General features: G+C 40.6%; 1 protein-coding gene across 4 annotated transcripts in view; it reads right to left on the reverse strand.

Moving 5' to 3' along the window:
- Nucleotides 1–6,606: 6,606 nt before the first annotated feature.
- Nucleotides 6,607–12,255, reverse strand: part of SEPTIN9 (septin 9) — a 321,204-nt gene continuing 315,555 nt past the window's right edge. For all 4 annotated transcript variants that reach the window (XM_073683981.1, XM_073683983.1, XM_073683982.1 and 1 more), the window contains 2 exons: nt 10,100–10,151; nt 6,607–8,209 (listed from right to left, as the gene is read on the reverse strand). In XM_073683981.1, coding sequence (XP_073540082.1) covers nt 8,077–8,209; nt 10,100–10,151 — 185 coding nt within the window. In that variant the 3' untranslated portion in view covers nt 6,607–8,076. The remainder of the gene's footprint in view (nt 8,210–10,099; nt 10,152–12,255) is intronic.

The following is a 12,255-nucleotide window of genomic DNA, read 5'->3' on the forward strand; positions in this document are numbered from 1 at the left end:
TCTCTGTAAAATGTGATTCAGACGGAACCACCGGAATAAGATTCCCTATAATGAGGTAGATGGAGGCACTGTGGATGCCGTCTGTCCTATGATCCGGCAGTGTTTGTCTTTTTAAGTGTACATAAAAGCGTGGTTGGCCACAGTTTTGTGCACATCTGAAAAGAAGGGGACTGCTGAACAGAGGCCAGATGGAGTCCAGAGTAACACTGCTGTTTAATTATAGTGAATGGATCCGTCGGTAGTTTCATATGAATCATGTCATTCAGAGATTTAGATGGAAACCCTGATATAAGTGCTCAACGTAGAGCACAGGATAAATGTGATCCAAAATGTTATGTAAAATGTTCCCAACAAAAGCTTCAACTCAATCCACAAAAAAAAAAGTCCCCACTCAGGTCCATCATTTGTTAACGGAAATATAGGGGGCTTCCACATTATTGGTAGTACAAAGGCTCTGGAAAAGTGCTATGGCTCCTTGCCCCCAAAAGAAATCCAGCGAATTCTGTGCTACCAAATCCAAATGCCCTCTCTTTTATGAGCCCCAGTGTGCCTAAACCACATTTAGCGCCCACATGTTTGGCATTTCTGCAGTGATGAACGCCTGCTTAATTTACAGGTGCATGTCTCTAGAAGCACGAGCTGGGCATAATGTACTGGGCACTACAATAGCAGCTTTGCAATTTTCACTTTGCAACATCCATTTCTGCTCGTTTCTGGAAAACACCCATGGAGTCAAAATCATCATTACACCTGTAGATAAATTTCCAGAGGGGTGTAATTTCCAAAATGGGGTCACTTGAGGGGGGATTCTGCTCTTCTGGCACTTAGGGGCTCTGTAGTAACTATTCTCAGAAAATCTGTGCTCCAAGGGTCAAATAGGTCTCCTTCCCTCCAGAGTCTCGCCTTGTGGCTAAGCAGTACTGTACCGCCACATAGCCTGTATATCCACATTCAGCAGAAATTGCATAACAAATTTTGGTGCCATTTTTAACTATTTCCCAATGTAAAATCTGGGACTAAAACAAAATTTTGTGGTAAAAAAAAATAATTATTTTTAATAATATAAAAGTTCTGTGATACACCTGTGTTGTCAATATGATCATTGCACCCTTAAGATGAATTCATTGAGCACTGTAGTTTGTAGAATGGGGTCACTTATGGGGGTTCTGCTGTTCTGGCACCTCAGAGGCTCTTCCAGCGGGTCATGGCACTGGCAAGCCGTAACAGTAAAATCTGCACTATAATATGGCACTCTTTCCCTTCTGAAGCAAAACCCTGTGCCTCAAAAGTAGTTCCCGATTACATGTAGGGTATTGGTGCACTCAGGAAAAATGGACTTCCCTGTTTGTTGTGCAATTTCTCCTATTAGCCTTTATAAAAATTAAAAATTTGGGGCTAAAACAACATTTTAGTGGTAAAAACTTAATTATTCTTTCTTTACCGCCCAATGGTATAAAATTCTGCGAGGCACATGTGGTGTCAACATGCTCACTGCACCCCTAGATTAATTCATTGGGGGATGTAGTTTGTAAAATTGGGTCACTTATGGGAGATTTCGAGGTTCTGGCACCTCAGGGGCTCTGCGAATGTGACATGGCACCCTCAAACTATTCCAGGTAAATCTGAACTCCAATATGGAGCTCCTTCCTTTCTGAGCTTTGCACTGTGCCTCAAAAGTAGTTTTCGACCACATCTGGGTTATTGATGTACTCAGGAGAAATTGCGTAATAAATTGTACCATTCATTTTTTCTTATTATCCCTTTTGAAAATAAAAAACTTGGGGCCAAAGCAACATTTTAGTGTAAAAATGGTAATTTTCCATTGACTCAGCCCAATGTTGCACAATTCTGTGAATCGCCTGAGGGTTAAAAATGCTCATTACACCACTAGATGAATTCCTGAAGAGGTGTAGTTTTCAAAACGGGGTTAAGTTATGGGGGTTCTTCAGTTTTGGCATGTCGGGGGGCTCTTCAAATGTGACATGGCATCTGCAATCTATTTCAGCCAAAATTGGGCTCCAGAATTCAATTTACGCTCCTTCCCTTCCAAGTCCTGCCATGTGCCCAAACATTAGTTTTTCACCACATACTGTATGACATAACTGTATACTCAGCAAGAATTGCACAACAAATTGTATGGCCCATTTTCTTCTGTTACCCTTGTGAAAATTAAAAATTTGGGGCTGAAGCAACATTTTTTGGGGAAAAATGTATGTTTTCATTTTCACGGCTCAACGTTATAAAATTCTGTGAAGCACCAACAGTTCAAGGTGCTTACTACACTTCTAGATAAGTTCATTGGGTAGTGTAGTTTCCAAAATGGGGTCACTTTCCATTGTTTAGGCACATCAGGGTCTCTGCAAAAGTAACATGGCGTCCGCCCTCTATTCCAGACAATTTTGCTTTACAAAAGTCAAACTGTGCTCCTTTCCTTCTGAGCACGGCTGCACAATTAAACAGTAGTTTTCCATGACATATGGGGTATCAGAGTACTCAGGGGAAATTGCACAGGAAATTGTACTGTCCATTTTCTCCTGTTACCCCTGTGAAAATGCAAAATTTGAGGCTAAAACAACATTTTTGTGGGAAAAGGTAAAATGTTCAGTTTTTCTTCAAGTGCCTTGATTCCTGTTAAGCACCTGAGGGTTAATAAGCTTATTGAATGTAGTTTTCAGCACTTTGAGGAACGCAGATTTTAAAATGGTGTCACTTGGGTATTTTCTGTAATATAGACTTCTCAAAGTCACTTCAAATGTGATGTGGTCCCTAAAAAAAATGCTTTTGTAAATTTTGTTGGAAAAATGAGAAACCGATCCCTTCGAACTTCCTAACAAAAAAAAAATGTTTAAAAAATGATGCTGATGTAAATTAGACGTGTTAAATTTTAACTATCTTGTTTGATATACAGTGGTGTGAAAGTGTTTGCCCCCTTCCTGACTTCTTATTCTTTTGCATGTTTGTCACACTTAAATGTTTCAGATCACAAACCAAATTTAAATATTAGACAAAGATAACACAAGTAAACACAAAATTCAGTTTTTAAATGAAGGTCTTTATTATTAAGGTAAAAAGAAATCCAAACCTACAGGGCCCTGTGTGAAAAAGGGATTGCCCTCTAAACCTAATAACTGGTTGGGCCACCCTTAGCAGCAACAACTGCAATCAAGCGTTTGCAATAACTGGCAATGAGTCTTTTACAACGCTCTGGTAGAATTTTGGCCCACTCATCTTTGCAAAATTGTTGTGATTTCAGCCACATGGGAGGGTTTCAGAGCATGGATAATCTTTTTAAGGTCATGCCACAGCATCTCAATCAGATTAAGGTCAGGACTTTGTCTGGTCGACTCCAGAGTCTTAATTTTGCTTTTCTTAAGCCATTAAGAGGTGGACTTGCTGGTGTGTTTTGGATCATTGTCCGGCTGCATAACCCAAGTGCGCTTCAGCCTGAGGTCCCGAACAGATGGCCGGACATTCTCCTTCAAGATTTTTTGGTAAACAGCAGAATTCATGGTTCCATTTACCACAGAAAGTCTTCCCAGTCTTGGAGCAGCAAAACAGCCCCAGACCATCACACTACCACCACATTTTATTGTTGATAGGATGTTCCTTTTCTGAAATGCTGTGTTACCTCTACACCAGATGTAATGGCACATACACCTGTCAAAAAGTTCAACTTTAGTCTCGTCAACCCACAGAGTATTCTACCAAAAGTCTTGGCAATCAAGATGTTTTCTGGCAAAACCGAGACAAGCATTTATGTTCTTATTTGCTCAGCAGTGTTTTTTGTCTTGGAACGCTGCCATGCATGGCATTTTTGCCCAGTCTCTTTCTTATGGTGGAGTCATGAACACTGACCTTAACTGAGGCAAGGGAGGCTCGCACTTCTTTGGATGTTGTGGGGTCTTTTGTGACCTTTTGGATGAGTTGTCGCTGCTCTCTTGGAGTAATTTTGGTTGGTCGGCCACTCCTGGCAGGGTCACCAATGTTCCATGTTTTTCGCCATTTGTGGATAATGGCTCTCACTGTGATTTGTTGGAGTCCCAAAACTTTAAAAATGGCTTTATAACCTGTTCCAGACCGATCGATCTCAATTACTTAGTTTCTCATTTGTTTCTTAATTTCTTTGGATTTCAGCATAATTTTTAGCTTTGAGGATATTTTGGAGTACTTGACTTTGTCATGCAGGTCCTATTTAAGTGATTTCTTGATTGAGAACATATGTGACAGTAATCAGGCCTGTGTGCGGCTAGGGAAATTGAACTCAGCTTCCCAAAGACGTGATAAACCACAGTTAATTTATGTTTTAAGGGGGGGGGGGGGGGGGCAATCTTTTTTTTTTTTTTTTTTTTTTTAAACACACACACAGGGCCCTCTAGCTTTGGATTTCTTTTTCCCTTACTAATAAAAGACCTTCATTTAAAAACTGCATTTTGTGTTTACTTGTGTTATCTTTGTCTAATATTTAATTTTGGTCTGTGATTTGAAAACATTTAAGTGTGACAAGCTTGCAAAAGAATAAGAAATCAGGAGGGGGCCAAACACTTCACACCACTGTAACTATCTGGTTGAAGAGTATAAAAATGAAAAGTTTAAAAATTGTGAAATTTTCAACATTTTGCCAAAATTACGATATTTTCACAAATCAAAGAATTAGAGGCCATAACCTGAAACAATTCTATGATAGGACGTTGATCCAAGGAACTAGTTTAATTGGTGTATGTGGAGTTGGGAAGGAATTAGCACCTGCCCCATGGGGTTTTTGCCTTCTTCTGGATCAACGTGTTAGGTTATAGGTTAATCTTTATCATTTTACAGTTGAAAGAAGACATAAGTATATTAGATGGGGATTTGAACCAGGGCTGTGGAGTCGGAGCCGGTATAAAATGGTCCAACTCCGACTCCTAAAATATATAATAAATTGGGTACAGTAATTCAATGCAGTTTGTGGGGAATATTTTTTCGTACGAATTTGGGAAAGTTCTGAAATGTCCTATAAATGTCTGTACTTTTCCTGATCTCAGGGTCCAGACTTTTAGTTGAGATTAATCTGTGCTACAGTAAATTTATCACTTAAACATGAGCCATGTATAAGGGAGTCGGAGTCATGGAAATTGAGGAGTCGGAGGTTTGGCTTACAGACTCCACAGCCCTGATTTGAACAGCCCCTTTACTTGAATAATAAACTACAAGAGATGTAAAACGTGACATCTTGACTTCAAGAATTACATTTTAAACCAGTTTACATGTCTGTATTCGTCTTTTACGCCCACAACACAGATCAGAATTTGCATGACATGTCAAGTGTTCAGTGTAAAATTCCTTTAATTGTCCACAAAGTTCTTAGTCGGGCACAAGAATGTAAAATAATTTGAAGATCTCTCTGATGGCAATATAATTATGCTACTGTTTTATTCTTTGCCTTCCTACTGGTTCGCTCCTCTTAAAAAGGAACATTCTATGAGTCACAAATTCTGTGAAGGTTAAGTACTTTACTCTGTTCCTTAAATGAAACTTCCATAAAGATACTGTAACTTCAGTAGTTTAGGATTTCTTAGGAGAACAGTTTGTCCAGGATGTGGACAGTCTCACACATCTGTCGGTAGAGTCTTCTAGCATAGATATTGGTATTTCAGCTTTTTAAGGATGTTATATTACATGGTCAGGTCTGTTCAGCTGGTGTAGTATTTCAGTGAGAATGATGGCAATATGCAGCCATGTGAGAGAGGGGCTATCACCAAGACTATTAAACCGAGAATGAATGGATGGAGTATGGATGCACTTTAGTTAATTGAACTTTTGGTGCTACGGTATGTCCCATTATGGATCACAGGCGTTTTTCTTGTAGATCCGGGGTAATGCAGTTTTTTTTGTTTGTTTTTTAAAGTTGGTACTTTGTATATTTAACTGATGTTTTTATTCTCGTTGGTAGATTATTAGTTTCAGTAGATATACCTATACTGTACCTACGATTGGGGTAAGTGTAGATTCAAGCGTATGTATACAATAAGTACAGTACCTTGTTTGTTACCAAATGACCCAGACACGTAAGTGCGTGCCACAAAATCTTCCTTAAAAGTTTGTTTGACTTAATAGTCTGGGGCCACCATTTAAGAATCGGGCCAAGAGCTTAGGAGATGATCTGTACAACATGAATTCATCACATTCAGCGTCTTAGAGACAGATAATATGGAAAGGTGACTAAAAGCATCAGATAAGCATTACGTGGATCAACAGGGAGTCAAATATTAATCCCTTTTTCTATCCTAGACCACCAGAGAAGGAGGCATTACATTAGTCCACAAAAGATTAAAATATTAAAAATATTATACTCTATTAGAAAAACACAGCTTATTTCTGCCAGAAAAATAAGTCAATGGATTGTCTGCCACATCTTCTCTCCATGCTCAATGAAGATGCACTGCAATACCAGACACCGCCTATGTACTGGTGTGGCGCTGTTCCAGAAGAATGAAGCTAACTTTAACCTATTCACTACACTCGACCACTAAGGAAGTCTGAACTGTATTGACTAGAAATCATTTTTCTCCTTGATTTCTGGTGTCTATGCTAGTATTAGTTACTGTAAAGAGACAACCAAACCAGATCTGCATTTGTAACATTTATTTTAGGAAATACATTTTAAAACACATCTTTATTATTATTTATACAAAAAAAAGACTAGTTTATCATAATGCATATAAATCAAATAAAAGGCCACTTTAGGAAGTCTTGGATCTTTTTAGCCCTAAATAAAAAAAATAAAAAACAAGCAAAAAAATTAACCCAAAAAAAACAAAAAAAAAAAACACATTTAGTTTCCTCTTAACAAAGGACAGTACAATAACATCACAGACAGGGTGGCATCTTTTCAAGTGCATTAAGCATCCTGCCTCTTCATACCTTTATCCTTAGTATGTGAAATATATATCTTTCAGTTGATATAGTATTTTTATTTGCTAAAATATAGCAACTCCACAAGAAATTTTTTTTATATATTTTTTTTATAGTTTTTTTTTTTTCTGTTTAATCGAATGCAGCTTAGCGAGTAGAAGGCTTTTTAGAAAGGAATAAATTGGAGATCATTACAGTAAATGACAATTCACAAATGACAGAGGGGGAAAAAAAAAAAGTTAAATACACAAGAGACAAATTTATTTTCCTCTCATTTGGAAGGGAGCACATTAGTTTTCCACTCAGTGTAATCATTTTCCATTACTTCCAGCAATAAAGTTGTGAAAATAGGGTGGGGTTTATAAAGGGGGTCCAAAAGTGAAATCAGACAAACATAAGTTAAAACGTGAAAAAAAAAAAGAAAAGGTGAGTGGAATGTAATGAAAAAAAAAAGAAAAGCAAATTGAGATAAATAAGTGAAGCATGAAGTTTTTGTTGGGGGGCAATTACCCTCCACTGAGAAGAGCGTTAATAGATGATTAATAACCTGGTAAGGGAGGAACTGCAAGGAATTCAGCAATACATAAAAAACGTCTAATAGTCTAAGGCCTTATACACCATTTAATGAACATTCTAGTTTCCATCTTCGTTCCCTGCCTCCCATTCTTCCTTACAGGTGTAATAAATACTGTATCTAACCTATAGTTCAGCAGTGGGATGCAACACTTTCACATTCGTGGTTAACCTTCGGCACGTAGGAATTTGGCAATTTATTTGGAAGGTAACTGGGAAATCCCTCGTACCTTCTCTTAGGTGATCTGGTCCACTGTCAGAGAAGGCACAATATAGAGCTAATTTTTTAGCCTATTCCTACTGAAAAGTGACCATGATGGATTACTACAGGCCAATGAATGGCTTGACGATACCCACCCCCAAAAATGTGGCATCACTATTCCCCAGTCCCCCAAATCCTATAACTGCTTCATTACCCTCTCATTTTTATGGCACATCATTGCAGATCAAAGACCAGGTAAAATAGGAAGGGGTCTCTGAAAATTAATGGGCTAGCCTTCCCAATTTTCCTTCCCAAAGATCCCTCCCGCTAAATGTCACGGGAGCAGAAAACACATGAAAGGAAAACTGAAAGACAGGATGGATCAATAAAGCGAGCGCTAGGCCTGGAAATTACATCTCGTTGGAGGAGTAGTCTTTTTCTGCTGTGCCATTGGACAGTACGTTTCCTTCTTGGAGCCGCTTGACACGGTACGCCTCAAAGTGAATACTGCTTGTGATGTCTTTGATATTCTGCATGTGCGTCCTGCAAGAGATTAAATACAATATTCAATTGTATCCAGAGAATATCGAAGCCTTCAGTCTATCAGAAGTGGAGGATGGCAAATAGCTCACAGCTATAGCCGGATACGCAACCGTGCAGCCAAATATCACCGGAGAAATGAGTGACATCATCATAGGAAGGGAGGAAGGAAGCCGTGGGTGTAAATGAGCTCTACGCAGGGAACAACTATTGTTCCTAGTGAAACGAGAAGATGTCATTCACTACAGTCTGGTCGGATAAAAATTCAACAGGAAGCGGCAATTCAACCGCAAGATTCAGCACTTCTCTATCATTAAAGTAGGTCGTAGAAAACATGATGGGGAAATTAAGATGCACAATGGCAGACCTCATCACATCGTGACACAGACAGATTAACTATACAGAAACATGGCTCTTTATTAAATACCACAAGGAGTTAAAACAGGGAACATCAGCGCTCTAAGCATGAAATGATCTCCTGGATAGTGGGGATCAAGAATGATGAAAATGCCACCTACAGCTTAGCGGGCGCTAGAAACATGCAGGAGGAGTCTTTATGTGTATGCCTATTTAAAGAGGTGGTCCACTACAATCTTTATTGTGCACATCGATTTAAACCATTGAAATAAGTAATTTTTCAAATACATTCTTTTTTCATATGTGTCTGTGAGCAGCGCTGTCTCTGCTTGCGGAGTGCTGATCACATGATCCCAGGCTGCAGCCGCCGCTGATATCCAGTGAGGTCATGTCAACTTCCAGACTCTACAGTCTGGAAAACCTTCTACAGCACGTGCTGGATACTGGGCTGTGACGTGTGGTGAAACAGCCCACAGCCCAGTCAATCAGGGGCAGTGGCCGCAGTCTGCGTGAGATTGGGTCACAACTCGGTGATGCAGCCTCAACTTTCAGAGTCCGGAAGTTGACATGACATCACCAGATATCAGCGGCAGCTGCAGGGGTCACGTGATCGACACTAGTCAAGCAGAGATAGCGCCGCTTACAGGCAAAAATGAAATAATACTTATTTCAGTGGTTTAAATTGATGTGCACAATATAGATTGTAGTGGACCACCTCATTAAAGCTTAGAGGAGTTCTCCTAACATTTATCGCAATCCATGTTTACTAGATGGGGGTCCCCAGTGACTGCAGACACATATGGCTGTGGAATGGAGTGGTATCTGAGCATGTTGCCTCCTGCTCTATGCAAGTATAACCAAGCACGTTCATTCTAACATGTGGCGGTTGTCCCAGTGGTTGCATTCACACTAATCCAATATTTTGGACCTATCCGCCACATACGCTGCTTTTCTCCCGCAATATGATGCCCATGTGTGTGTTTGACAAAGGGAATTAAGACTGTAAACCCCATTGGGTGTAGAGTGCAATGTTAGTGATGACAAGCTCTGTACAACGCTGTGAAATATGTTGTGCTTATATAAAGCACACCAGCAGAATGCCAAGATTGAGTGTCTGGCAGCCTTTAACGATGACCTGTCACTTACTATAAATGGTTATTTTTCTTACCCAATGTAAATGCCACTGTCCTCCCAAATCAGGCAGTGCCTTTCTTTTCTTCATGTGCCTCTCCGTTCCTAAGGTATGGCCCTCTCTTCCTTATATGTAAATCTAGACTTGTTAGCAAAATAGGTGTCATTCTCTACTCATCTCTTTTCGAGTTTCATTGAGGAGCACACCTAGTTGCCTAAAAAGACTAGCTTTATATACATAGAAGAGGAAGCCATATCTCCATAATGGAGAGGCGCAGAAACAAAAGAAAAACAGAACAGCAGCATTTCCACAAGTTTCAATGACAAATTTTGGGTAGTTTTAAATCAAATCATAGGAGAACCCCAAATCTATAATATCTAAGCACGGTACCGTAAAACACTCACCTAATCAGAAGATCTCGCAGGCAGGCAAATTCACAATGAGCTACGTTTTCAACTAGAAGGATACAAAAAAAAATGGAAGATGCAATGATTTGTGCAAGTACAAAATTACAAAGCATGTGAGACAAAGTAAAATTCCAATAAGATTCTATAACAAACCTCCGCACACAGCAGTGGCAACATTGTCGCAAGCATCTGAGCATAATTATTATTATTGCACCATTTATTCCATGGCGCTTTACATGTGAAAAAGGTGGTATACATAGCAAGTACAATAATCTTAAAACGAGTCGGTGACTGGTACAGGAGGAGAGAGGACTCTGCCCGCGAGGGCTCACAATCTACAAGGGATGGATGAAGATACAGTAGGTGAGGGTGGAGCTGGTTGTGCAGCGGTATGGTGAAACGATGGTTACTGCAGTTGTAGGCTTGTCGGAAGAGGTGGGTCTTCAGGTTCCTTTTGAAGGTTTCCACGGTAGGCGAGAGTCTGATATGTTGGAGTATAGTGTTCCAGAGTAGGGGGGATGCACGGGAGAAATCTTGTATGCGATTGTGGGAAGAGGAGATAAGAGGGGAGTAGAGAAGCAGATCTTGTGAGAATCGGAGGTTGCGTGCAGGTAACTACCAGGAGACTAGGTCACAGATGTATGGAGGATACAGGTTGTGGATGGCTTTGTATGCCATGGTTAGGGTTTTGAACTGGAGTCTCTGCGCAAAGGGGAGCCAGTGAAGGGATTAACAGAGGGGAGAGGCCGGGGAATAGCGGGGGGACAGGTGGATTAGTCAGGCAGTAGAGGATAGATTGGAGGGGTGCGAGAGTGTTAGAAGGGAGGCCACAGAGCATGAGGTTGCAGTAGTCGAGGTGGGAGATGATGAGGGCGTGCACTAGTGTTTTTGCAGATTCATGGTTGAGGAATGTGCGGACGGGAGATATTTTGGAGTTGTAATCGGCAGGAAGTGGAAAGGGCTTGGATATGAGGTTTGAATGAGTGATCAGAGTCCAGGGTTACCCTAAGGCAGCGAGCTTGCGGGACTGGAAGGAGTGAACAGCCATTGACGTTGATGGATAGGTCAGATGGGGGGGGGTTGAATGAGAAGGTGGAAAGATGATGAATTCTGTTTTATCCATATTAAGTTTTAGTAATGTGGCAAAGAAGAAGGAGGAGATAGTGGACAGACAATGTGGGATTTTGGTTAGTAGGGAGGAGATATCGGGTCCGGAGAGGTAGATCTGTGTGTAATCAGCATAGAGGTGATACTGAAAGTCATGGGACTCTATGAGCTGTCCCAGGCCGAGGGTGTAGATGGAGAAGAGCAGGGGCCCTAGGACTGAACCTTGGGGGACACCGACAGATAGGGGGCGAGATGAGGAGGTGGTGTGAGTGGGAGACACTGAATGTCCGGTCTGTTAGGTATGAGGAGATCCAGGATAGGGCCAAGTCCGTGATGCCAAGAGATGAGAGAGTCTGTAGCAAGAGGGAATGGTCCACTGTGTCGTAGGCAGATTACAGGTCCAGGAGGAGGACGACGGAGTAGTGTCGCTTGGATTTGGCAGTTAGTAGGTCGTTGGAGACTTTAGTCAGGGTAGTTTCAGTGTAGTGATGCAGTCAGAAGCCAGATTGTAAGCAGTCGAAGAAGGAACATGAGGAGAGGTTGAGCTATAGACAAGGACTATTGGTTGCATGCTAGATTAGGAGAATTTACAGACCATTAAACATCGAAAGTGAAATATTTTGCAGATGTTTTTCTTTGCAAATCAATTTTTACTGAAAAGAAAAAATATATTGCATTTATAACCACTAGGTGGCAGCCATGAACCACATGTAAAATTACAACAAAAAAGCAATAAAACGTATGAAAGCCTGAAGCACAGGAGAAGTCGAAAACCAACAAAAACAAACAGTCCGAGACTTCCGCTACACAACATTGTGAGGTGTTCACAAAAAAAAAAAAAAAAATTGGACTCTTATCCTCTGGTTCTAGTTAGCAAAATGCATATAGGACTGTTCAAGGTTAAACACAGTTACACAGTCCTCAGTTTAGGACACGCTGCTTGTCCGAAGCCAAAAAACAACGTGAGCTGGGTGGAAAAAGGGGGTGGTGGGAGGAGAGGGGTGCGTAAGTAACCTCGATCTGAATTGAAAAGTACAGACGTGGCA

This window comes from Phyllobates terribilis, unplaced genomic scaffold, assembly GCF_046119375.1.
Source record: "Phyllobates terribilis strain yellow unplaced genomic scaffold, ASM4611937v1 Scaffold_5__5_contigs__length_657084704, whole genome shotgun sequence".
NCBI classification, from domain to species: Eukaryota; Metazoa; Chordata; class Amphibia; order Anura; family Dendrobatidae; genus Phyllobates; species Phyllobates terribilis.